Source organism: Mastacembelus armatus, chromosome 3, assembly GCF_900324485.2.
Source record: "Mastacembelus armatus chromosome 3, fMasArm1.2, whole genome shotgun sequence".
Taxonomy (NCBI): Eukaryota; Metazoa; Chordata; class Actinopteri; order Synbranchiformes; family Mastacembelidae; genus Mastacembelus; species Mastacembelus armatus.
This window is the reverse complement of record NC_046635.1, coordinates 3,403,492-3,430,457: the sequence shown is the minus strand read 5'-3', so window position 1 is coordinate 3,430,457 and position 26,966 is coordinate 3,403,492. Positions and strand designations below refer to the sequence as shown.

General features: G+C 40.2%; 1 protein-coding gene across 5 annotated transcripts in view; it reads left to right on the top strand.

The window, feature by feature from the left end:
* The window catches only part of myo9aa (myosin IXAa), an 82,334-nt gene that overhangs the window by 47,589 nt on the left and 7,779 nt on the right, over nt 1-26,966 (top strand). For 3 of the 5 annotated variants that reach the window (XR_003296423.1, XM_026320019.1, XM_026320018.1), the window contains 21 exons: nt 1,049-1,146; nt 1,539-1,665; nt 2,627-2,716; nt 5,095-5,211; nt 5,484-5,618; nt 9,503-9,624; nt 11,394-11,535; nt 12,559-12,754; nt 14,067-14,186; nt 15,494-15,569; nt 17,139-17,273; nt 17,864-17,903; nt 17,981-18,103; nt 19,271-19,351; nt 19,507-19,617; nt 21,747-21,869; nt 22,363-22,512; nt 23,053-23,360; nt 23,843-25,582; nt 25,911-26,010; nt 26,223-26,438. Coding sequence is in view for 4 of the 5 variants with exons in the window: in XM_026320019.1 (XP_026175804.1) it covers nt 1,049-1,146; nt 1,539-1,665; nt 2,627-2,716; nt 5,095-5,211; nt 5,484-5,618; nt 9,503-9,624; nt 11,394-11,535; nt 12,559-12,754; nt 14,067-14,186; nt 15,494-15,569; nt 17,139-17,273; nt 17,864-17,903; nt 17,981-18,103; nt 19,271-19,351; nt 19,507-19,617; nt 21,747-21,869; nt 22,363-22,512; nt 23,053-23,360; nt 23,843-25,582; nt 25,911-26,010; nt 26,223-26,438 (4,350 nt within the window). In the remaining variant the exon portion in view is untranslated. Of the gene's footprint in view, nt 1-1,048; nt 1,147-1,538; nt 1,666-2,626; nt 2,717-5,094; nt 5,212-5,483; nt 5,619-9,502; nt 9,625-11,393; nt 11,536-12,558; nt 12,755-14,066; nt 14,187-14,945; nt 14,994-15,493; nt 15,570-17,138; nt 17,274-17,863; nt 17,904-17,980; nt 18,104-19,270; nt 19,352-19,506; nt 19,618-21,746; nt 21,870-22,362; nt 22,513-23,052; nt 23,361-23,842; nt 25,583-25,910; nt 26,011-26,222; nt 26,439-26,966 lie in introns of all 5 variants that reach the window. The other 2 variants (XM_026320020.1, XM_026320022.1) reach the window with 2 other exon arrangements.

Genomic DNA, 26,966 nt, shown 5'->3' with positions numbered 1-26,966 from the left:
GAGTCAAGAATGAGGCACATCGGTATGTTTGCAGTGTTTCTTTCTGACGCCTGAAGTATGTGATAATTATGGCAGCCATAGTGGAAAGGACCCAGAACGCAAAGAGCAGAGCTCATATTATGGTTGGTGTTTGTAGTGAAAGACCCTTCATTACATCGAAATGTGCTCCTCATCTAGGAGACACTCTTCCTCTTGTCATAAACAACTTATCCATGTGCATACTGAGTGCATGGTTTCTAAATAATATTCTCAATTCATGCACAACATTTATTTTGTTTATTTTTATTTTTTTATCATAGCTCCATGATTCTGCTCTCTGAGTTGAGTTAATCAATGATTGGTAGATTTTCTTAAACACTCTACTTTTTTGAGCTACTTTACTTGAGTCTCTCCATTTAGAGTGACTATATTTCTATTTTTATATAGGACCTTTATTGGTAATTGGGTATCGTGAGCTATTAAGTGTTTGCGAAACAGAATGTCTGCATTTCACGTCTTCCATTAACTGTATGAAATGTGCACCTGTATGTACAGTCTGTGCACACATCACTGCAATTGTCTCCTCCCTGCTAGTTTAGCTTGTTGTCCATCTCTCTAATACAGGAAAACCCTTGCTGCTCTCCTCAGCTCTTTTGCCACCATGACAGATTTCTGTGGATTGGTTTAAAGGGGGAAACCAAGCCAGGTTTCCACTACATGAGCAGAACCTGCACATGGCGCTTTTCACTAGATGCTCTGCACATCAGACCGGAGTGCTGCTCTTTTGTTTGCCTCCAAATCTTCTTAATGATAGTTCATTTTAGCATAAGTCATTCATTTTGTCTGCTTCAGGCCACTCTGTTTTTTTATTTCAGCTGCAACATAAACTGAAAAGCTATTTTAAGTATGTTTGCTAGACAAAAATATTTGGGCACCGTGTATGTCAACAATCTTTAGTAAATCCTTCAAAATTTCGTAATGACTTGTCATTAGCTCTTTTGGAGTCAAGGCCACTGTGTTGCAACAGCTGCCATAAACCTAATAACACCCAGTTACTGCCGTTTTGCAGGACTGCTTCACTGTTGAAGGAGAGGACCTGAAGCATGACTTTGAGAGGCTTCAGCTGGCCATGGAGATGGTGGGCTTTCTTCCCGCCACACGCAAACAGTGAGTGACGCGCACACACAGCCACAAATGAGTGTAGGATGAGGTAAACTTAAATTCTCCCCCGTGACAGGTTTATTTTACAAATAAGAAGGTATTGTTACTCACAAAACAGCAGAAACCACATAAACCCATAAATGCTTTTGCATCTGCTGACTGTTGGGTAAGCTGTCTAGGCTAAGTCCTATTTATACCCTTACTTTTGTTACACTCTCATAGTGTATCTCTACTTACTCCCCATGTATCTGTAATTTCATTCTTGTTCATTTTATGTCCTTTTCTAGTCAAATGCTTCCTAATGAAATTAAAGACTTGTGCAGACAGAGATTAACTGCAGCTATCGATAGTGTCTTTGCTGTGCAGCATCTCTTAAAATTAACTTAACTTTTGTTTAGGATCTTTTCCCTGCTGTCTGCCATCCTTCACCTCGGCAACATCCGCTACAAGAGGAAAATCTACAGGGATGACTCGATAGACATTGCTAACCCAGAGGTGCTGCCTGTTGTCTCACAGCTGCTGGAGGTACTGCAAAATCAAGCTATTGGTTTTGATGATGCTGGACGTTATTACTGCTGCACATTCTCTACATACTGTATGTGTTAAGATTTTGAAAATGGATTGTGTCAAAGTTTAACATAATATACCTACTAAACAACATACCAGTGTTTCCTGTTGTGCCAAACAGCACAAGACTGAGGGTTTCACAATTTATGTCATAAACTAAAACAACGTGGCCTGCTGTATTAAAAGGCTCCTTATGTAATACTTGGTTTGCATTAAATGCTTTTGTCTATTTAGATTTTTAGTTATCACATTTAAATTGTCCTGCACACAAACACTTTTTATTTGTTGGGTAATTGGGTTAGTAACAAGAAGTACAAGCAGCACTTGTTTGTCTGTCACCAAGTCATTTTACTGTGTTCTCAAACAGGCTCCTTATGTATTGGTTACACATACAACACAGTACGCTTGTGTGTCATAGAGTCAGTCATGTACAGTGCTGTTGTTATCAAGTGAGACAGTGAAGGTTGAAGACATTATGTGTTTTATAGCCCAGCCAAACTTAGGCTAACTGAAATTTCCTTTGGAGCCTGTGCTAGTTAATAAATGCATGGACCCTAATGTTTACAGTGATTCCATTAAAGAGATACAGGGGTATCTTAGTTATCAGGTTTATGTATTGCAGTGTTGTTGTTTGAGGATCATTTATTTAGTTACTGAGTGCACTCTTAGCAGATTCACTATTATTACACATTAAAGGGTATATGTTTGTGCCAAATAGTCTCATTTCTCCATTCTCACTGAACTCAATGGATGTTTGTGAAAAAGTACAGAGCGATAAGGAGACGATGTTTCTCATGAGAGAACGTTGCTAATATAACATTGTAAACTGTTATCCAGAATTATTTACTTAACCAAAGTCTAAGGGGAAAAATATCTTTTGAACAAACGTATTTACTGTCTGACTCGCTGTCAACACCAGGTCAAAGAAGAGATGCTGTTTGAAGCTCTGACAACACGGAAGACGGTTACTGTGGGAGAGAAGCTGATTGTTCCCTACAGACTTGCTGAGGTGAGACTGTGGCTGTTTTCTGCCAGTACTAACAATAAATGATAAATACATCTCAATCAGCCTCTTACTTTAATTGATAACGTCTTGTATGATGACAGGACTTTCTGCCAAGCAGAGAATCAGTTTGCTAGTTTTCATGACATATTTTCGGCCGGTTTATCTCCCCCTGATTAGAGCACTTTCACTGCACACAAGTCTTGCATCACTAGTAAGAATGAAATAGGTTGATTTCCTCCATGTTGATTGCACTAAGAGTGAACTATGAAGGTTAATGTATCATACATGCTGTGTGTTGTTAGTGTGTAATGTGGAATTGAGGCATAGCAACAGATAAAGATGCACAAGTATTGTATGAGCATGCAGTTGTTGTATGTTTTGAGCACCGTTAAAATGAAGTCCTCTTCTGAGCAGTGTGACTAGAGGCACTTTCCCCACCAGCTTTCATGGCTCTACAGTCTGACCCAGCTGTGTGTACAGGACAGTGTGCACTAGTACCGGATCTCCTCCCGCTCACCCCGTCCGTCTCTCTGTGCAGCTCTTTCAGTCTGTGGCCACACATGAACACAGTCACACCAACGCACATACACAAAGTCCTTCAATCTGTTTAGAGAGAAGAGAAGGCATTTCAAGCCCCCTTGAAATTTTCATTGGAACCCCTGCTCTGAAAACAAACATGCGTCACGGTCTGTAGATGAGAGCCATCTGAAAGAGAAGAGGGAGCAACATGGATGCACATCCTAACATGCATGAAGTAGTTTTTACACATGCAGATACTGGACACAGTACACAGTAATGTCTTATCCTGCACACATATTGTGATATTGGTTAAATTATCTTCTTATTTTCCATTACAGGTTTCTTGTGATAATTATCCAGGGAAACTGTCTCAGCCGTATTTTACCACAAACTCTCCCACAACATGGTGATGTTTTACACATTCCTGTCAAAATGGCAACAACCCCATAATGGTCTGTTAGATATTTAGGAGTTTTATATGAACAAACTGTGATTGTTTTGGTTGCACACTGGGTGGTCTCTGTGTAAATATTGCTCTAACAGTCACAACAGTCTCATTGCCTGTTAACTGAGATCATACATTTGAAAACCTAAAAGAAACCTGAGCATTTCTGTAATGACTTTTCTCCACTGTAAGGCTGTCTCCCTCATGCTGTTGTTTTAAGTCTAACTTCCTCTAAATAATGAAAAGCTCATGGGTCATTAGATCACAGTACGTATGGGGTACAGAATAATAACTGTCCTGCCTTATGGAAGGCATATTTGGTCTGAGGTGGCTAAAAATATCCTAGTTAATTATTTAGAAATGAAGAACTTTGGGTTGTTTTGTTAGCCTAACTTTGCTGCTGTAAGGTCAAATCTTTCCAGCGGATACAGGAATTAAAACGATTTCTCAATAATTTCACACGGATGCTTCTGCCAGATAATCTCTGTGTTTATGAAAGAACATGCAGCAGTAATCCAGCACACTGTTCTTTCTTGTTCTTCCCGGCAGCCCAGCCTCCTGCCCTCATTTACTTGTATACCACGTCTGTGTTTTGCCTATTAAGGCTGGATATGCAGTCTACCAACATGTCTATGATGTTGCCTCTGTGCCAAAGTTTCAGTCAAGATTATAAATGTCAGAGATGTGTTTGAATAGTTGGACTGATTGGTTTCTTCTGGCTGTCTGCTTTTTACATTTAGGATATCCTATTTTATATTTTCCAGTAGAGGTTCTGAGTACAATGGCTACTGGCGGGACAGTGAGCGTGTGATTTATGCTTTGGTCAAGCTATAAATGGTTGGTTTTAAAGTAGAAATATTGTCTGCACATCTCAACTTCTCGGAGACTAATGTTTTTAAAACTAGGTTTTAGATGTCTGAGTTTCACATTTTGGCCTTGATGTACATCGATTTTCTTCAATGTTTAAATACTTCAATCCATATGTTTTTATGCTGGTGCACTGTTACAAGGCTGACTCAGGAGTAATGTCTGCAGGAGTGTCAGGCATCAGCTGGCACATTAAGTGTAAGAGTCATAAATGCTCTGGCACTGGACAAATAATCATGATAAATATGCCAAATGCTCTACAAAGCTAGAATAAAGGAGGTACAGTTAAGATGGACAGCAAGGAAACAAAGTAAACCAGAGATGAGACAAGTAAAAACAGCATTTCTAGTAAAAAGCCCTACTATAACAACACTTTGCTTCACAACTGTTTAAGCTGCTTTATTCAGGACTGGGAGGAGTGAGATTAAAAATAACCACTTTTTTTTTTAATGCTCTATATTTAAGTAGTAAAGTCATACTTCTTGCTGTTCTTAATGAAGATATTTCCAGTAGAACCAACACCAGAGAGATATTTTATGTGTCCCTCCAGGCTGGAACGGTGCGAGATTCCATGGCAAAGTCACTGTATGGTGCTCTGTTTGACTGGATTGTCTTCAGGATCAACCACGCTCTGCTCAACATCAGGGACCTGGAGGAGACCACCAAGGTAGGACAATGCAAAATATCTGAGACAGGAAATCAGGAGGATCTGCGTGTGAGTAATCTTGTGTCTTCAGTATGAACATTTTTTAAAAAGCTGTTATTAATAATTATTTGTATGTAAAGCTAGTTGGAAAACAAATGACAGTCCCTTTACTTCTAAAGAGTGAAGACCTTTGAAGCTTTAAGATGACATGATTTCTGATCAGTCAGTTTAAAGAAACATACTTTTCCGACATGGATAAACATGTTTGGGGTTTTTTTTGGGGTTTTTTTCAGATCTTGTCCATCGGAGTGCTTGACATTTTTGGTTTTGAGGATTATGAGAACAATAGCTTCGAACAATTCTGTATCAACTTTGCCAATGAACGTCTCCAACACTACTTCAACCAGCACACCTTCAAGCTTGAACAAGTAGGTGACCCCTTGAGTACTCTTTGGCAGATACTCTTTTGTAAGGTGTACAGTTCTTTGGAGCTCCCTTCATATGTTGGACTTTGACCGGGAGCTGAACTTCTGTGCTGCTGCACTACTGCCACTATTGTTTTGACATACGATGTTGTAATGTAAATGTAAACGCTTAAGTTATTTGACCACGACCATTCCTAAGGAAACCCCACATCCTTATCACACCACACAGTGCCCATACATTACAATGACACTGAAACAATGAAGGAATTCTCACATTAAGCAACAGGGTTTGTTGAGAACCTGACAGCCATATTGTGACCACCCTGCCTATGTATGTTCTCTTAAGTGAGCTGATTAACTTCAAAGGGCCTTTTTAAATCGTGATCTATAAGATTTGCCTGTAAGTTAAACTATGTTTACCTTGAGATTGACTGAAACAGCAACCTGCCCTGACAAGTCGGGGAAGGGGGGGTGGAGCTATTTGAAAGTTGAAGATCATGAATTAGACCAAGACATAAAGGTCTGTCATTGCTGTTTCGTACAAAGGTAGTTGTTCACAAACCCTGCTTTGCTTCCGTGTCATAAATATGTCAGGGCTTATACTGTTAACGTATGCCATGGGAATAGATTTCAAAGACCTCTTTGTGCCTGGAGGCTGAAGGATAGCTTCACAATTTATCAAGTGTGTCTTAAGAGTGTAGTCAGATACCCACATTAACACTCATACTGGTTTTGCTTGCTGTAACCATTCCCCCTGTAAATACAGGCCTCTAAAAGACCCTTCCTAACATGCTTCCAGTGTCAGTCACATTAAGTTGATGCTTTCTTGAAGGATTTTTTTGTGTGTGTGTGTTTTGCTACAGTCCTTCCACCTGCAGCGGTAACTTGGATTAATTAACCCATTTATTACCTTTAGATACACTTTTCAATATATTTCTGTACAGAATGATGATAGTGGATTTTGTCCTGTGCCTCTTCCATGAAAAGTAAGATAGAAGATGATCTCTTCATGACCAGTGTTAACAGGAACAATGATTACAGAAAGAAAAATAATGTTTTGAACATGGACATGACAGTTTTGAACCCACCCAACCATGTAAGGTACAGTAAAGGACCTGTGGATTTTTTCTATTGTTAGGATAGTTCTTCAGATGATCTCATGGCTCATTGAAGTAAGGGACGAGGATACTCAGTTTTCAACTTGCATACATACAACTCCTGCAGGGCACAGACATGAACAAGACATTTACTTAAACCTTACCCACAGTTGAATGTTTTTGTATAGGAATTCAAATCTATAAATGTATTAACGTGCAAAGTCACGCAGCATGTTCTTTTCCTCTAAACATTTATTGTAACCAGCAAAATGTTAATCATTAATATCTTTAAGTGTTGATTTTAGGGAATGTTTTGGACCATTGCACTAGAGACTTCAACTACTTTATATTTATTTGATTTGTGTTAGTTGTGGTTATTAGAAGCACTTCCTTTTTTTTTTTAATGCAGCATCTGTGGTGATCTTCTTTTTGAGTTTGTGTTACATACTGAATATGTGGTTATTAGGTGATGAGATTGCCAGTCTGGATTTTCACTTGATGCGTGACCATTTTTCCAGAAGCAGGATTTCTTCTGTCTTCCAGATTTTGTGTCAACTTCACACACCACATGGCAGGATAGGCTGACTTTAAACTTTTTGCTGAAGCCAGCTTTACACCCCTGCCTATATTTACACACAGTATATTTCATTCATCTGTCACTGTTGGGGCAGGAGAATAGCACTTATTTTCTTTATCATTTCTATTTTCAAAGTGTTTTCTGCCATTACCCACATGAAATGAAATGGAATAAGGGAATATTAGTGTAATAACATGTACTACAGTATAATCATGAGTTAGCTCTGTTTGAGGTTGGATTTTCCTGGTAAGATGGTTTATTGCCGTGAGGGTAAGAAGGAGGGAGGATGTTGGTGGGAAAAGGTAGTTAATGGTAAATTTAGTCTCTCATTGCCTACAACACAGGCCATGAACCCCTTAGTTCTTAAGTAATTCCTGGAATATCTTAACCTGACGCGCACACACTTACACACACTTACACACACAGACATTAGAGCACTTACTAGACCTTACTTTACTTTTTCAGTGAATAATTTATGGAGATCTTTTAAATATTGCCCCTTTCAGACTTTCAGCCAGGTACATTAATCTGGTAGCAAGTTAATATGGCTGTCTAATTTCTGAATAAGCACCCAGGTCACTTTTTCTGCAAGTCATGACAGCAGTCGTATTTTGTTGAATCAAGTAACATTTCCATGCCACCTTTGTCACAGTTTAAGTTAGTCTTTACCATTGTGTCGTTCATTGCTTTGTGTACTGTCAGATATTAATAATTTAGCTAAAACCGCTCATTAGTAATGTTACAAATATATGTGAAAATGTAATGTGAGAAGCAGGTTTGAACACCACTTACCCTTCTTAATGATTGTCAGTAATTAAGATTACAAATACATTTAAACTGTCTGTGATTCAGGCTTTGAAAGAGCACGTGTTAAAGAACTGCTAACATTTCTTTTCTTGTTGATCGAGTCAAAATAAGAGTGAGTAATAGCAGTTCTAGGAAGATGATTTAAAGGCATGCTCAGGCAGTAGATACAGTATCCTCTTCACTATAATGCAATCCAGTACAACACCCCCTTAAACCACAGCTCGGTGATTACCAAAGACCAGCAAACATCTGACGTACAAATTGAATATTCCATGTATAAGCTTTGGAAAAGTTTATTTCAGGGCTGTTGTGTTGAATTATATTGCACAGGTTTTCATTTGATTGTGTGATAGGTTTTACAAAGGCGATCTCTGAGCTCTTATTAAAAAGGAAAAACCTGCCTCTAGTCAGTGATCACGGCCTGAGATGTTGAGACTGTGCAAGGATGAAAGGAGAGGATTTATATTTTTGCTGAAGAGCTTGTTTTGGTACAAAGTGACCTGAAGATAATGTTTCATAATTACTGATTTGAAACAGGAGCTATGCAACTTTGAAATGAGGAGAAAACACTGTTATACAAATGAAATGCTGAGCTTATAAGTAAAAAGAGGTTTTTGCTGCTACAGCCTCACTTGTGTATCTTATGGAAGTCAACGTAGACAGCCTTTTAATGTTTATTAATATGCTGTGTTATCCTGTTGCAGAGTTAATGAGTGTTGCAAAACATTTCACATAAAAGAACTGCTTTTAATGGAAATGTCATTTTGACTCAGCCTTTATAAACTGGGCTAAAGACAAAAAATGAGATTCCAGTGTTTTTTTTTTTTTTTTTTTTTTTTTTTTTTTTTTTATTAAAGCTCCCGTGGATTAAAGTCTTTATTGGTTAAATCTCTTTCCCAAGAACACAGAAAAATAACATCCATGGAGCAGAATACTGACAAATGCTCTGAATACTTCTCTCATTATTAAACCAGCCAGACAAGATCTGCCAACTTGAAAGCATGCATACCAACAGAAATGTTGCTTTGACTGTAAAATTACAGCAGCCTGACTGTTTTGTCTGTTTTTGATGGCGCACTGATAATTAATTACTATATTTTATTGGCACCTTGAGGATATAGTCGTTTGCCTTTGCTCATTGTTTTGAGACTAAATCCCTCCAAGTTCAGCAGACTTCAGAGCTCTCTCTGTTTAGAAACTGCTCAAAGTATAGTAATAATGAAAAAAGTTCATTCATATTGTTTTTATACACTAGGAGCTGCAGACATAGGCACTTTATTGGACCACGAAACACTGCCAAAGAAGTAGCCTGCAGTTCCTGAATCAAATTACAATACTGGGAAGCAAAGTATTTTTGAAAGTAGCACTAGCACTGAGCCCTTTCTTTGTATTCTGTGTCCCTGCAGGAAGAATATAGGGCAGAGGGCATCAGCTGGCGAAATATCGACTACATTGACAATACCGGCTGCATCAACCTCATCAGCAAGAAGCCCACAGCGCTGTTCCACCTACTGGATGAAGAGTGCAAGTTAGTATTTCAGCATGTTTGACTGCCTGTTGGACTAGTTCACTGTTTTTGGCAAATCATTGTATTTTTCTGTGTGATCAACCATCAAGTGTTTCTTGAAGGCCAAAGCAAAACTGGCAGGAGTCTTGACATAACTGCAACGTCCCTGGCTTGATGCCAGCACGGTTCTTTTGTTACATATCACGCCTCTCTCTCTTTTCCCTTCAGTCCTGTCTGACTTTATATTATTAACAGTTAGATAAAGCAAAACACTTTAACATAAACCAAGGAGGCATCAGTGAGCTGTAGGGCATGAAACCTTAGCTGTATTATTATTGTTTTAAACTTAATAAAAGCATAGTGTGTAATGTGAATTGTCCCCTAACCCTACTGCTCTTCAAGGCTTTTAGTGTCTCTCAGCTTATTGTTTTGGACATTATTGCACGGCAAAACCTGGCAATCACCCCACAGAAAATAAATATGCAAACATTGCTCCAAGTTTGTTTAATTTATGATTTGATCATTGTTTAACATTTGATAATAGTCTTATTAAGTTCATAAGCAAAATATGTCAGGAAAGTGCTTGTTTTGGGGTTCTTGAGCCCCCTTGTGGTCAGAATGGAAGCTGCTAGTTGTGTGATCATGATGTCTGTAGTTCTAGGAGCTTTAGGCTAGCTGTAAATAAAATATTATGTTCTAATCAGCTCTTTTTTCCTTTTCTTTTTTCAAAAATGTGTGCAGCGCTAAAGCTTCTTTAACAATCAGTATAAATAAACATTTCTCTCTTTTTATACCACTGTCAAATCAACTTGATCCACTGTCCTCTCTCGAAGGCGGCTAAAGATGTAGGACCGTTCAGCAGGGGCTGTTACAGCAGGGGGGATGAGGCTTTGTGAAGAGTTGGCTGATTTGCAGATTTTGAAAACTCAGCAGCCCTGAAATTCTTGTCTGTCAGGTGAAGCTTCTAGAGACTCATGTGTCTTAGAGGAGGAAAATAGTCAGAATAGACACAGCTCCATGGGACAATGTTGTTATATTGTGACTGTCCCTTTACATTATGGAAACAACCATCAAACATTAAATAAACGTGGATTGTGTAAGATGTGGTTGCCTGTAATGTAAATCCTCTAAATGGGAGAAAAGGTACTCGTTTTAGATTCATGACTGCACTGTGACTATTTGTACTAACAATATTTCCCTCTTTATTTCTTCCCTCTTCTCCTTTTGGACACTGAATCAAATTCCTCCCACTTGGAAAAGCTGGAAGGCACTGAGTCTTTGGCTGTGTTGTTAGCTTAGATTTCATCCTGTTCCAAAACCCCTGGTGTCTCATTCTTCCCCTCTACGCTTCCTGTAAGATGTTGATTTTCTGCAGAATTGCGATTGCTATTAAAGGACAAAGGGGAAATCAGAGCTGAGATCAGCTTAAATAATAATCTTCAATCAGAGGATAAAATACAAGAACTGGTCACAGATCAGATTTCTCTGTTAACTTGCCACGTTTACAGTGGCCCGCTATAAATACTGTTAGTTACTGTTACTGTTGGATTATACACTGGTGGAAAAAGTCATGCCTTTAATTCATTATGTTCCATGTGGATGAACAGATCAGGAATCTGTCAAACATTTCCAGTGTGATTTATACTACAGATTTCATGACTTAGTTTATAACTTTAAACAAGTTAATCAACATTGATATTGCCTGACAGCTCCTCACCTAATGTGTTTTCAGTTTGAAAACAGATGTTAAAGCCTTTTGTTCTCCTCTTTCTTCTGTCCTTTTATTTCAGTTTTCCTCAAGCCACCAATCAGACCTTGTTGGATAAGTTCAAGCGTCAGCATGAGGGAAACAGCTACATCGAGTTTCCTGCCGTCATGGAGCCTGCCTTCATTATCCGACACTATGCTGGCAAGGTTAAGTACGGTGTTAAGGTCAGTGTGATCTTCACTTTAATGATTAGTCATTGATTTACACAGTTTTAGCTTTAGTTGTTTACAGTACATGACACATTCAATCACGTTCTCTCACACACTGTTGTGAATTATATTCCCTTAAATTGGTGGTAATTTGCAATTTGCTGTAAATCTTTACCTTAGCCATTGATCTGGGGTTTAGTTGTTCATTCAGAGGGTTTTAAAAGAGACTGTAAAATGTTCTCATCCCAGAGAACAAAGCTGCACATTTGTCATCTTTCAGCAAAATTTGCAGTTTTGAATAAAGACTGTGGCACCTGTGTGATCTTAGTGGAAGATTTTTTTTTATTTTTATTTATTGTGGGTGGGGGCCCCAGCTGAGCAAATTACATTCACAATCTACATTTGATGCAGGACAGCAGGAGTTAAAACATTAATCCCTGTTGTTCTTAATGTGAAACTAGGCAGAAAAGCAACACCTTGAGGTTGATCAATTCTCTGTAAAGCAGGGGTCTCAAACTCCAGTCCTCGAGGGTCACTGTCCTGCTTGTTTCCCAACGATCTCTGCTCTTGCAGTTTCTGATTGGCTGAACACACCTGATCCAGGTAATCAGCAGTGGGTAGGGCAGGGATAGTTGGAAAACAAGGAGGACAGTGGCCCTCGAGGACCGGAGTTGCAGACCCCTGCTATAAAGGCTAGAGCTTTATGACTTGAGTACTACCTGCTCGAATTAGCTACTGTAACTACCCACGTTGCAAGTGTTGCACTTGATCTTAATATTATCATGATACAAGCTTCAGCTGGATCAATAAATGACTAAATTCAGCTCTCTCTAAATAGTGCTGCTAGACCCATTTCCTGTTGTTCATATTGGAAATGTATTATTGATGTTCATAATAGACTGTCATGGCAAAGCCACATTACACCCCAGTCCACTAAATGTTTTTTGGCTCTATTGGATATCAGAGATTAGCAGCTGCTATGGCAGAAGCTTCTGTGGATCCGGAAACACAAACAAAATCGCTTTATTTCTCACACAGGATTTCAGAGAGAAGAACACAGACCACATGCGCCCGGACATCGTAGCACTACTAAAGAGCAGCAAGAACGCCTTCATCTGTGGGCTGATCGGCATCGACCCGTCAGCCACTTTCCGATGGGCGGTGCTCCGAGCCTACTTCAGAGCCCTGGTGGCTTTTAGGGAGGCAGGAAAGAGGCACACGCAGAAGAAGACTGGTGAGCACTCACACTAACGGGAAGTCTACTAATAGGTTATATCTTTGAGGCTGAGAGAGTGGACATAGATAGGGAAATATTTTCTGTGCTTATGGAGTTATACTGTATCTGTCATCTGCAAATCTCTGTGGGTCTTTGAATGTTTCAGGTCAACTAGTGTTGTTTAATTTGTACCTAAGTTATGTATTTACTGGATTTTATAGTAGTGCAGTTTTCAGTGACAGATTGTATTAGAATAAATATTCAAAATGATGGACGTCTGTGCTCACTGTAGCTTGTTCAATGGGCAATGTAGAGAATGGCTTAAAAGAAACCATAAAGATGGGAACAGACATCGTCTTTACTGAATTGCATGTGAGCAAGTGTTGTACAGTGCAAATAAACTACTATGCTTATTTAACTTATTTAAAAGGTTAATTCATCTATTGCCACATTTTTAAGCTTGTGGTTTATCAGCTTTAAGCTAATGTGCAGGACTGTATGCTCACATGCAAAGCAGGTACCATTTTGTTACTCATTGTAGTTTGATTTGTGTCTGTCGTATTTTGTGTTTCACTAGTCACTGTTCTGTACTATGTCTGCATAGCGCTAATATTGCTGCTATGTGTTTACAGTAGCTGTTGCTCTTTGTCTCTTTCAGCTTTGGCTCTTTATGAATGCATCCTTCTCCCTTAGATTTTACTCTTGCTGTACTTCATATGCAGTAGATGTTACCATCAGATGTTTTCTGTGCATTGCCGTCGTATGACTTTGACTTGCACTCTGCAACCTCTTGATCCTCCCTACACATTGAGTTTTACATGTAAATGTTATGTAAAAACTCTCATATCCTTTGCTTATCCTTAGATGTATTTTTGAAATCTTTCCAGTTGTGTTCAAAAGCGTAAGTGTCACCCAAGGGAACCTCTTAAATGTCGTCGAAAAAATATAATATTTGATGTATCGTTTGTAGATGATATGGTCTTTAAATACCTTTAAGTTGTTTGAGGGGAAACATTATCAGTGTTATCACTGTAGAATCAGGTCACAGAATAATATTAGATGGATGATGATGTGTAGAAGTACCTTTGGGGCTGAATGGCTGGACACAAAACTACAATGAGCAACATCCTACTGCTGACACCATCTGCAGCTTTGAATATCAATCCTCTTCTCTCCAGAGGTCTTACATAGGTATCTCTCCAGTAAATGACTGCATCTCTTGATCTCTTCTTCTTCGCTCTCTAATCTGTCTCTTCTCTCTTTCCCCCTTCTTTGTCCTTGTGTGTTTTTTTTTCTCTTTTCTGTTTTTCTTCTGTTTTGCTTCTCCAAGGGCATGATGACGCTGCTCCCTGTGCAGTTTTGAAAAGTGTGGATAGTTTTAGCTTTCTGCAGCACCCTGTGCATCAGAGAAGCTTAGAGATCCTGCAGAGATGCAAAGAGGAGAAGTACAGTAAGGCTGCCAATACAACTCCTCCTACTTTCTTGTTAGACTGTGACTTGGGAAACTGTAGGGACAAGCTGACCAACATCATCACCTTTACTGAAACCAAAGTTAAACCTGAAGAATTCAAATCATAAGAATAGTCCAAATCAGAGACATAGTTTCACAAAGTTTTTTTTTTTTTTTTTTTTTTTTTTTAAATTTCTGCTTGTGATTCATTCACAGCTCTTACTTCTATCAGTAGACTAGATGCTTGTTGGTCTCCGCTCCCTCTGTCTTCCTTTCAATCCTCTTTTATGCATCTGCATGCATTTGCTCTTCATCTTGTCTTGCATGTTGTTCACCAGCATGATTCAGCCATTCTGTCACAAACTCTGTGCTAGTAGAAGGTGAGCAGAGAAATGCATGGTCTTGCCTTATCAGTTAACGTTGCTCTCTAGAAACACAGTTACAGCTTTAGGTTTTTTAGGTCACCTTCTCTTTTTTGTCAGTAAGAGCACATTGCTTTGATTTTATGTCCAGTCCTGTCTGTTGGCCAGTGGGTATAATTTCTCCACCACAGTACACTAAAATCACCCACCTTCTGCTGTCACTAATACCACATATGCTGGTCAAGGTGATAGTTGGCACACAGCCGTGTACAACGTTATTGCTGAATTGCTCATGTCCCGCTTTCATTGTTATGCAGGACATACAGCTGACCTCCTCTACAAACATTTCACTACGCTCAAATGTGTTTGTGTGTTTTTGTTTTGTGCCATCCTGCAGCTCCAGATGAGAGTGAAAATGTTGAACTGAATGATGAAACTCAAAACGGTATACTGTTGAGTCATCCAAATGAATGTTCTCCCAGATTGCTTGTTATGTACAGTAGGCTAACACCTGTAGATTTCTCTGATTTCACATCACTGTTAATGATTGGCTGTAGGTTCAGAAACTGGTGAATGATCTATAACACATTGTAGTTTAATCGCTGCCAAAACAGCCTTCATGCTGCTGTAACATGACAAAGCAGATTTGAGCAGATCAATTCTTTAGGCAAACCTACAGTCCAGACTACACCTCTTCAGTAGTATCTGCCATTTGACACTAACACAACTCGCTATTAACCTCACAGACCTTAGTTTCAATATTAAACCATTTTCAGTAGATAATATTTCCAATTAAAAGGCATGTAACACTCACTGCAATAACACTGGAGTGTCACATGGTGTCAGAAGAAAATTTTGTGTCTTTGTCTATTTTGTGTCTATATCTGTAAGTGTGTTTGGGTCTGTGGTCTTTAACATGATGCCAACCTGTCTGTTCATGATCAGGTCTGACCAGAAAGAGTCCACGTACACCACTGTCAAACCTTCAGGGAAGCAACACAATCAATGAGAAGTCACCACGGTGAGAGTTTCTGCAATGTTTTGCTGTTTTTAAAGCTTCAGGGAAAGAGGAGATGATGGGAGAGGAAGATGGGTGATGATGGACTGAAACTGGAGATCCTCAGCCCCAGGCCTCCAATGTCTTAGTCTTAGTATTAATGTGTACTGTATATTCTTATGATACACATATTACAATGAACTGTGGAAATGTCATTATCAGCAAACTCCTTAAAACCTTTTCTCTAGATGTGCTGTTATAATTTAGGCCATATATTTTAATCATCATTTGGGGATTACCATTGAGACATCACATGCCTTTTTAAAAAAAAAAAAAGAGTGATGACTGTGCTGTGACCCCAAGTGGCCCACCACCTCCTCTAATTAGCTGTAGGCCATGAGATTAGCAACCCACGACCATGACAGAGCAGCTCGTACAAGACAGCTTTTGTTACACAGGAGCTCAGTCTGTGGAACCCCCCCCCCCCTTAATGTGATTTGCAACCTCTGCCCTCCCTTTGCCTCCCTCTCTGTCTCTCTCTCTCCCTCACACACAGTCATGGGCATACTCATCCTCATGCTAAGAGAGCACTAAACCCTGTGCAGCTGCTTCCTCTGTGATGTAAAGTCAGAGCTATGCATTGGAGATGAGTGCCCAGGGTGTGATAAATATTCAGCCCCTGCAGGGTGCTTGTCGGCTGGACAGAGCAACGGACAGTGCAGTACTTTATGGTCTCCCTGAAAGAGACTATAGAGACAAACAATCACTACAAACGGCATTGTGTGCTATCACCCTTTACTGAGATCAATGATCAACTAGGGATAAGTTTGAGGCCAGCTGGAAAAAGAGGATTTGTGCTTATTCTTACGTGAATTTAGTGGAGTCGGAAATAATTTTTAGATTTGGTCATATGTAATAAATCTTTAAAAAAAGAAAAGATTACTGTGTATAGCAATAGAGGAGAAACCCAGTTATAAATATATGATTTACTTTAAATACAGATGCTTTTTGGTTATGTTGCAAAAATTGAACTTTTGACCTGGTTATGGTGATAGATGAAAAGTAAATCACCGAAGTTTGTAGAGATATTCGAGTCTGCACCCAGTTATTGGACTGACACTGCCATTTAAATAGAATTAGCATGAGCTGCATTTAGTTATTTGACAAGTTTGTATCTGTGTGTATTTTGTTTTAGTGGATCTAAAGAGCTAGACCTGTTAGACCCCAGAGTGCTGAGCTGAAAATATTTGACACTGATTAAAAGAAAACAAACCAAAAACAGTTCATGTACTTTATCTCAGGAATTTCTTGTAAATCCCCACAAATCTCTCATATTACTGCAAAAATACTGATATCTGGAAAAGTGAAGTGTTATCATCCACTGCTTAGGTTTTACTGTGTTTTGTTATATCAAGCTTGACACACTAGCAGTAAACCCAATTGTTGTGGATGCGTGCGTGTGTGTGTGTGGGGGGGGTTGCTTTTGTCAAATATCTGTAGTTATTGTGTATCTTCTATGATACAGGTCTTTAAATGTTTTCGTTTTCCAAAATGAATCACTTTTATTGGTCCATTTGTGGTTTTTGTCCACAGTGGTTCTCCGGGCTGGAACGGACGTTTGGGTCGCCACAGTCGCTTATCGTCCAGCAGCTCCACAGCCGATGACGATGGCATTTTTGTAAACTCTGCCAGCAGCAAACTCCTTGAGAGAGCCCACGACATCCTCATGTGAGTAACAATAAGCAGCTGCAGTCACCATAATGTTTTAGTGTTAACCCTGATGTCGAGATTATACAACACTCCTCTTTGTAGTGTTTTTTTTTTTTTTCTGATTAAGACGCTGTTCCATCTTTTTTGTCCTGTCTTTCTGAATGTCCCAACATCGTTGTATTCTCCTGAGGTTTGTTATTTTGGTCAGAGATGAAGGGTTGAGATATCCTTAAAACTGAAAGACCTGAGTTCAAACTCTGTGTCGGCAGACGTCTGCTGGAGTCAATCTCAGCGATTACTACATTCCTACCTGCTCCAAGGGTGCTGTTGTGCAGCTGACCCTGACCTCTGACCTCCCAATAGAAGTGCAGCAAATTTCCCCACAGGGATGAATAAAGTTTCACTTTACTGACAGGGATATGACCCACTGGGGAAGATTTTCTGGAATCAATTCAATACTTTTGTTGACCTTTTACTTGACAGTAAAACGAAGTGCACCTTTCACCGGTTGATTTAAAGAACAAGAAGGGAAAATTTGTTGCTTGGTGTTTAATGATTAAAACAGATTACGCTGAATTAACTTTTCTGCTTTTGTTTTTTATAAACAGGAGGAACAAAAACTACAAATCTAAGCCAGTTCTCCCAAAGGTAGAGTACAGGATATCTTCCACTTGTCTTACGTCACTGTGTTACGTTATCAACTGACTCTCATGTCACATCTGCAGCATTTACTGAATGTCAAGTCGTTGAAATACCTCAGCAACCTGACGCTTCATGACCGCATCACCAAGTCACTGCTTCACCTCCACAAGAAGAAGAAACCACCCAGTATCAGTGCACAGTTCCAGGTCAGATACACACACACAGAGACAGTCTGTAGCATACTGCAGAGCTCAGTGCTCTCACTGTAAAAAATAACATGAGTAGCCTGAGCTGGACTGAGCTCTGGGCTCCAGCTGTGAATATAACAACAACAAGGTGTGTCTTTTACAATTGGCTGTTGGTGTAAACAACCCTCCTCCTCTCCTTTACTGTCCACTGTGTAATACATGTATCTGTTCACAGGGTATGTGAACTCCATTATATTGTTTTTGTGAGTCCATGACTGAAAATTTAAGAAAAAACAATGATTTGGTTCAGAGAGAATATAAAGTTTGCCTTCAATTGGGATCTGAAAAAGGTTTTTGAGTTCATCGTGTTTTATTTAGCACGTGACAAGAACATGAAAACTGCTAACTTTGCTGTTCTTTTAGAAAATGATATTTGAGTAGAACCAAAAGTGAACTTCTCCCCTTCATGTAAACTACAGAAACAAGAGGGAAAGTGTTACATCCAAGTGTCCTGCTCCTTGTTTTAACATTTGTTAGCACAGTGTTTTTTTGAACATGCCATGAATGACAGTGACAACTAGGTTATTTTTTTTAGTAGGGCAGAAAGGTTTGGCATCTGGTTATACACCAGCTTAGAAAAACTTTTAAATGACTGAAAACAAGCTATTTTCTTCCTGATTTTCTTTGAACGTGAGCTGTGAGCTCTGGCTGTTGGAGGTAAAGATGAGTGTTGAGGCCCCTCTGGCAGTCAGCCCTGGCCCCAGTGTGTGGATGACTTCACTTCCCACATCCTGTGCTGCGCTGATTGCTTTAATCTCCCATGGACAGGGAGGAGACTGAATTCCTCTTGCCACTGAATTAACACACACAGGCCCATGTGCATGTGTTTACACGCACGCAAAATAATTGCACACGGAAGAACTACACACATGGTTTCTTTGTTTTTGCTCTTTTTATAAAGAACCGCATGCCCGTGTGGACATGTTGGTATTTATGATCCCGGCCAGTGACTTTAATCTTGCAGCACAGAATTTGACTTACAGATGGACCAGCAGTTATTCATGCTGTCGGGGCCACCTGACTTTGATGAAAACTCTTCAAACAACTGTGGAACAGGACTGTACCTCTGCTTTTTATATTCAGGGATAAGTTTGATGACCTTTTGATTTCTGTCCCATTCTCTAGGCCTCTCTCAATAAACTCATGGAGACTCTGGGTCAGTCTGAGCCTTATTTTGTCAAGTGCATTCGTTCCAATGCTGAGAAGGTACAGTGGGCTCACTCTAGACTGTTTTAATATAGTTTCCAAGCATTTTTGTTTTCAAATGTAAACCTTCTTAAAAGCTGTCTAACATTTTCCCCTCCCCTGTCTCTGACCTCTGCTGCCTGCCACTGTCCCCTCTGGCTTTCTGACTCTCTCAGCTGCCTTTACGGTTTAACGATAACCTGGTGCTGAGGCAGCTGCGTTACACAGGTATGCTGGAGACTGTGCGCATCCGGCAGTCGGGCTACAACATCAAGTACAGCTTTAAGGTAACACACACATGCATAATGTGGATACTCTTTAAACGTCTGGGTCAGTGTTAATCATCTGTCATTATTAATATATCATATCTTTAATGCAGATAATAATAGCACAAACAAAGTAAATAAATATATGTATATTACAGTATTACATATTTACCTTTTTTTAAAACTTATGTTTTCACCACTCAGATACGTTTGTTATTCTTAACTTTTACTCCAGTATGTTAAGAGATTTGCTGTTTCAGGTTTTACAATCAAAACATGATCTGTTAATGATACATTGTGAAATATTAACTTCTAAACAATAGCATTTAACAGCATTTTTTTCATTAGACCCTCAACCTGTGGTAAATGCTCTTATTTTACATTACACCACCCCCATTTGTGGTCTCCAGCTCAGGCCGAGATTTGTTTTGTCAGACTTGAATAAGCTTCATGAGGTTTCTTATATAACAAGTTTACTCACGTTTACTTGTAAAATTGGTGAAGTTTCCCTTTAAGGTTTTGAGTCCTGAAAAGATGAGCACCTGTCAGAGATGTGGTTTGTGCCAGGATTCATTGTGTGCTGTGTCGAGAGAATTATGGAGGATGTGAAGTGGCAGCCATCTGAACCACATTGGCTCTCATCACATTGTCAGCCCTGTGAGAAATACTGTATGACTAATACAGTAGATCATGTTTTATTTAAATTAGATGTAGGTCCTTGGTAAGAAAATGTTGGGAGTGGCTCACTCCCACTTCAGGTTTTCCAGGATTTAGTTTCCATTTTGTGGCCTTGATTGTAATTCATACCAGTCATGTTGTCAGTAATTTGGGATTAAGCTAAGAAGCCACTTCACCAACTCACAGCCTATTTTCCCATGTGATGATGGTGGTATCTCTCATGTCTTTCAGATAGTTCAGGTTTTATTTACTTGGTTTCTAAGATCTTCACTGCTTAGACTCAAATACTACCAAGTGTGATGAAATTTAATTTTTGCTGCCTAAATCAATGAATCAGTTCTGAGTCTTTTTAACTGAAAAGACTCTGGTCAGAAACCGATACTCTGGATCATCCACAGATTATCCACTGGCTGTGGACGGTTTCACTTGACTAGAAAATTGCTTCAGAGGAAAGTACCCTGACTCAAGCTCCTCCTGACTAATTATACTTTGAATATTCAAAATAGATTTTACTGATTTACTTTTCTACTAGAATTTTGAATGTTTGAATTTTACTTGTAATGGAGTATTTTTATGTTGTAACTGATACTTATACTAAGTACTTCTTCCACCACCCTAAAATAGTTACCATTGACATTTGAAAGCTGAAATAAAAATGACACTACGATAGGTGTGTGTGTGTGTGTGTGTGTGTGTGTGTGTGTGTGTGTGTGTGTGTGTGTGTGTGTGTGTGTGTGTGTGTGTGTGTGTGTGTGTGTGTGTGTGTGTGTGTGTGTATGTATGTATGTATGTATGTATATGTATGTATATGTATGTATGTATATATATATATATATATATATATGTATGTATATATATATATATTTTTGTAATTTTGTATTTGTTTCAGCACTTTTAGCTTAAAATGTACATAGCTGACTGCAAAGCTCATAAAACTAATTATTATGATGAGCTCACTCATTTTAGCATTGGATGTCGTCATTTACCAGAAATTCCTACATATTTAGTGTTATGGTCAGCACTAATGAGCAATATCTTGGGAATAGTATCACTTTGGAGGACTCTATTTCCCAACTCTTCAGAACAGAGACTCTTCATTGTCCCCAGGACTCTGAAACACTCCCCATGCTTGTAATTGTATAAACACAGCATCTGTTTCCCTCTCCACCCCCTACAGCCCAGGGTGCAGACTGTATTGAATTCAGACAATGGGCCTCAGTTTGACGAGTGGGAGTTGAGCATATTTATGCCATGAAGTTTGAACCCCTGCAAATATGGACAGTATGCATTTTTACCTGAAAGCCCATGTGCCTTTTTTAACTTGTGCCTATTCAAGAGATGCGTCAGTGGCTTGCAGATTCATAGGCATGAAACTTGACACAAATCTGGCACTTACTGTATACTGAAAACACAATACTCAGATACTGTACTCAAATCTGTTTCTTCTTTCCTTTATGTTGTTCTGTTCATAGGATTTTGTTCATCACTTCTCAGTACTTCTCCCAGCGAGCACCAGTGCCACCAGAGAGGGCATCGAGCAGTGTCTCAACCAGCTAGACCTAGACTCAGATGGGTACCAAGTGGGAAAGACAATGGTATCTACCATCTCCTTTACTCTTTGCAGTTGGGATAATCCACTGATAAACCAAGAACAAAATAGTGAATAATGCAGGCTGTTTAAACATAAATTTGACCTTGTTTAGTTTAACTATGCACACTATAAATAGAGTCAGGATAGGATGTACTGGGGGTGACCTCATAATACCTCAAAGCATCCTCTCACTGAGCTAAAGGATGTAATGAAGACAGTGCCCCATATTTGGTGTGGTCAGTCCACGGTATGAATGAAGCCTGATGGAGGGTTCCATGACTTTGGGATGCTGTCTATATAATTACAGGATCATACCTGACATTCTTGTGACCATGTAGCCAGCCAGTGGGGTATCTGAGGTTTGTCTGTGTCAATACGAGTCTTGTTTTTTTAAAGAATGTGTGTGCGTTTCTGCTTGTAAGCAGCAGTATTTATTGTGTGTGTGTGTGTGTGTGTGTGTGTGTGTGTGTGTGTTGCCCTGTGGTCCCTCCCCTCAGGTGTTTTTGCGAGAAGCTGAGCGTCAGAAGCTGCAGGCCTTACTCCACAGGGAAGTTCTCCGACTCATCGTCATGCTACAGCGGCGATTCAGAGCCCGACTGGAGAGGAAGCAGTTTGTTAGGATGAGAGAAGCAGCAGTCTGCATTCAGGTACAAAATTTACAAGTTTTTGTTTTTTTTTTTTTTTTTTTTTCAAAATTGATGAATCCAAGTAAAATTTAAATTAAAATTCAAGAAATAAATGATTAACTAAAGTTTGTTTCACGAGTGAATTGTTTTCCATGATGTAATACATAAGAGTGGAACACAGTTCTTTGCATTTCTTTTCATTTTGCATTCATATGGATTTTCCTGCATTTGTGATACTGTGATAATAATCAATATCAGAAAGATATTGGAACTTATGTTGTGATTTCACCTGTATTGCCTAGTACAGTGTAATACTAAATTTGGAAAGATCAAAATGTGTCCAATCATTTTAAAAGGGTTTTATTTTACCTTTTCTAAAAAGTTTCTAAAATTCTTCTAAAAAGATCTTAATTGTTTTAAAGTCCTGTTCAAGTCCAGTTGACATGTCCAGTCTAACTGGGTTTGAATTTATTTTTCAGTCCCACAGAAGAAACTTCAGATTAAAAGACAAAACAGCATTGCAGTATCTCAAAAAGTAAACTTATCCTTATCTTCTTACAGAAACAGTGGCGTTTATACCGATCCATAGAAGAGCGGGAGAAAGATGACCATAATGTCCAGAATGAAGCAGTTTTGTGTTTGCAGACACACTGGCGAGGTTACAGGGAGCGTCAGAGGTTCAGGCTGTGGAGAGAGGCTGCTCTGGTACTACAGAGGGAATGGAGGTTGTGGCTACAGCGGCGCTGCACAGCAGCACTGGTTATTCAGACAGCTTGGCGCTGTCACAGAGCCAGAGAAGCATACTTGACTCTGTATGGTGCTGTGGTAAAACTACAGGCTATTAGCAGAGGCTACCTCACCAGAAAGAGGTAAGCTATGCTGTAACAAGCTTGTTACCTTATCTTAAGCCGAACTACCTCTTTTTTTTTTTGCAAGAAAATTGAGGTTTAGTTGAGTTAGATTTAACAAACACAAACATTTTAGTATTTTCAGACTTCATACTCAAAATAACTTCTAAGGGTAGGTGACTGCATGATTTTTTATTAAGCTGGTGTAAAGCCAGATTAATCTTTGCACACAGCTTCTGTAGCATATTTGGTCATGGTTCAGTGTGGTAACAAACGAGGCTTGGTAGGAGCATGCCATTACGCAAGCAGTCCAACCCAAAGCAGCTCTGCAATCAGCTGAGCTGCTGAGAGCAGGAGTTTTTATATCAGACTTTGGCTTTGGTGAATACTTCAGGTAGTTACCATTTGTTTCAAATAACTTGTGTATTTAAAATGTGTCTTGTTGGAAGCAAATAGCAGTTTCACCTCTGCTGGAGTAGTAACTGTGCCTTCTTGATTGACAGTTTCAAAACCCTGAGAGAACAGAAACTGAAGGAGAAGAAGAAACAGCAGGAGACACTGCTTCAATTACAGAACGGCCAGGTGAGTCTCTCACCAGAAGAAGAGGAGGAGAGAATCATGGGGTTGGACCTCAGCACATGGGAGGATCGTTCCTATGAGCAACGAGAAAGGACCCTCCAAACCCTTAACAGCCACCAGGGCACTGTTAAGGAGGAAGGAGAAAGAAGAGAAAATGCTAGCACAGGAGAGTGCTCCTCTAAAGAGCTGACTGATGCACCGACCTCCAGCTTGACACCCACTGTGGTGGTGCGAGAGAGGGCCAGAACTGTAGATGAGCCCAGCCAGAAAACTACACGGGCCAAGAGAGAGAGCCGGCGGATGAGAGAGTTGGAGCAGGCCAAGTTCAGCCTGGAGCTTCTCAAGGTCCGAGCAACCAGCGGTGGAGCCTCGTCCCCATCCGAGGAACAGCGCTGGTCTCTCGAGCTGGTGGCCCCAGCAACCCCACCCCAGGGCACGCCTGACAGCCAGAGCTCCAAAGGCAGTTTTGAGCTCCTCAATTTGGATGACGAGCCACTCAAGGCTACAGAGGAGGTGACAGACAGTGATGACACCTTTTCTCCTCTTCCTTCGATATCTCCAGTACCCGAGCCTTATGTGGAAGTTTTTTCAACAAGTCTGAAGCCAGCTGAACCCCAGAAGGCAGGCGCGTCTGTTGCCCACCCAGGCAGCCAGGACCAGTCCAAAGTGGATCTGCTAGCCCCTTCTGTCCCCACACATCCGCCCAAGATTGAGAACTACCTCCCTACATTTTATGTCCCTTCTAGTGAGAGCAGCACAATCATCTCCTGTCATCATACTGAAGAGCCTCAGCAAAACACAGAGACAACCGCCTCCACTATTACCAAGCCTCTCAAAGAACGCCAAGAGTCACGTCGACCGGTGGTGGTGGTCATCAGTATGCAGAAAGAAAGCCCATTAAATGAAGACCTAAGGGATATTATCCGTCCCCTTGTTGAGGTTCGAGATTCTGCAGCCCAGACTGGGGAGTTGACATCATCATCACAGAAACCAGAACAAGCTCCTGTACCTCATAGTCCCATGCTCATTCCTGCCCCTGTCCCTCCGGCCGACCCAGCAGTCATTGAGAAACTGGTGCGTCTGAACGAGGAGAAAGAGGAGAGGCAGCGAAATCAGCAGCAGCAGAATGAAAAGGAGATGATGGAGCAGATAAGACAACAGAAAGAAGTGCTAGAACGGCAGCGCCTTTTCTTTGCTCAGTTTGAGAGAGACATGTTTGAGAAACAAAGAGAAGAAGCTTTACAGAGGATTCAGCAGAGTCGACAGGGTGGGCAAGATGGTCTTGAACTGGCAACCTCCGGCAAGCCCCTTAGACCCAGATCCCTGCTGATTGAGAGAGCAGGTATAGCTCCTCATTCCAGAACACAGTCAGACTCCACTGCCCCATCAGTGAACTCTCCCCCAGCCATAGATGTCCAAGGCAGTGCCTCTCACCCTCAGCTGCCTCCTCCACCTGCCTCTGCTCCCAGAGAGAGACACAAGGAGAGCAGGCCTGTTGCTGAGGGCTGGGCCCCCAAACTCAAACTGGCGTCCCGTGATGGAGGAGGAACCAGAGTGAGAACATCTGCCAAGAAGCCACCTAGTAACCAAGGCACCACAGTTAGTATGACGGAGAAATCAGGCAGCATCTTCTTCTCTCCAAAGGACAAAGTGATGTTTTCAAAGTGAGTATTAAATAATTATATTATTTATTTATTTATTTGACATTTGATTTGATGCTAAACTACAATTTGATCCAGGGACATGTGCGTTGAAAGTGGCACATTGACTGCACCAGTTTTCATCTGGACTGCCTCATTTTTCTGAAAATAAAGAGACGATTCCACCAGTATGAAACGTTCACATGGTGTCTTAAAGTGTGTATTTACAAAAAAAAGTATTGGCTCACTTGTAGTGAGTGTTGGTTGGCAGTCAATGAATTCCTGTTGGTTTTATTACTTTACATTATTAAAAGCAGCAATTTGATTGTCTTCTTCTCTTTTCGTCCGTCAGGTTTGACAGTGATGCTGCCACTGAAAAAGCACCTGTAGTTGTACCCAGAAAAGACCTCTCTCCAGTCTCCAAACCTTTGAAAGGAACAAAAGCACGGGATGTAAGCAATACTTCGTTTTTCTTTTAGGAAATAGATGTACATACAACATTGCAGAAGTGCCTTTTTGTGCTGTGACGAATTATTGAATCTTGGCAGGTTAGTTCCCAGTCTAACATCAGAAACAACATGAAGGCCAAAAAGCACTGAAGCTCTTCTACAGGTTATCAAAGGCACCGTTTAAACATGCTGTTATCACTTCTGGTAAACTCCAGGTTGGCAGAGCGGGCCAAAAAAAGAAAGCCAGAATGGCACGGACTCGCTCAGACTTCCTCACCCGTGCCCCTATCGTCTCACTGGGGGGCGACTCAGACGAGGATGACTGTGATGGCGACAGCCCCCTCACCCCCCGTCATTTCACTCTACCCCTCTCCAAACAGAGCTCCGTGGAAGCAGGCTTAGGAGAGTCCTGTTTCAGTGACTCAGACATGGTAACAGGCGCCATCCAAGCCAATAGTGGCCCTCTCTAGGTGGCTAGTGTGGCTTCTCTGACATTTCTAACCTCCTTCAGCAGAGACAGCATAGATCTGCATCATACCTCTGATTTGAGCTTCAGCAAACTTCTGATTTCTCAAACTGACCAATATCTTTTCATTAGTGAGCGAGACATTTGATGCTGTAGATGCAGGACCATTTTGGAAATGTGTTTTCCCTAAAAACATTAACACTTGAATGTAGCAGCTTTTTTTTTTTTTTTTTAACATGATTTGGCTTCTCTTTCTCTCACAGCTGTAACAGTAATTTATCTTCTTGATTTTTTTTTTTTTTCCTCCTCAATAATTAGCAATATTTGCATGTTGCTTGAATATATTTTCTTTCCTAGCATGTAGCACTAGTCACTGGTAAAGCTTCGCTCTCAACTTTCTTCATTGTTTAACAAATTCCTGTTTTTTTTTTTTCCTGAAAAGCCTGATTTGTTCCTTGTGTTGTCAACAAAGTTATGAACAGTTTCTGTTTTT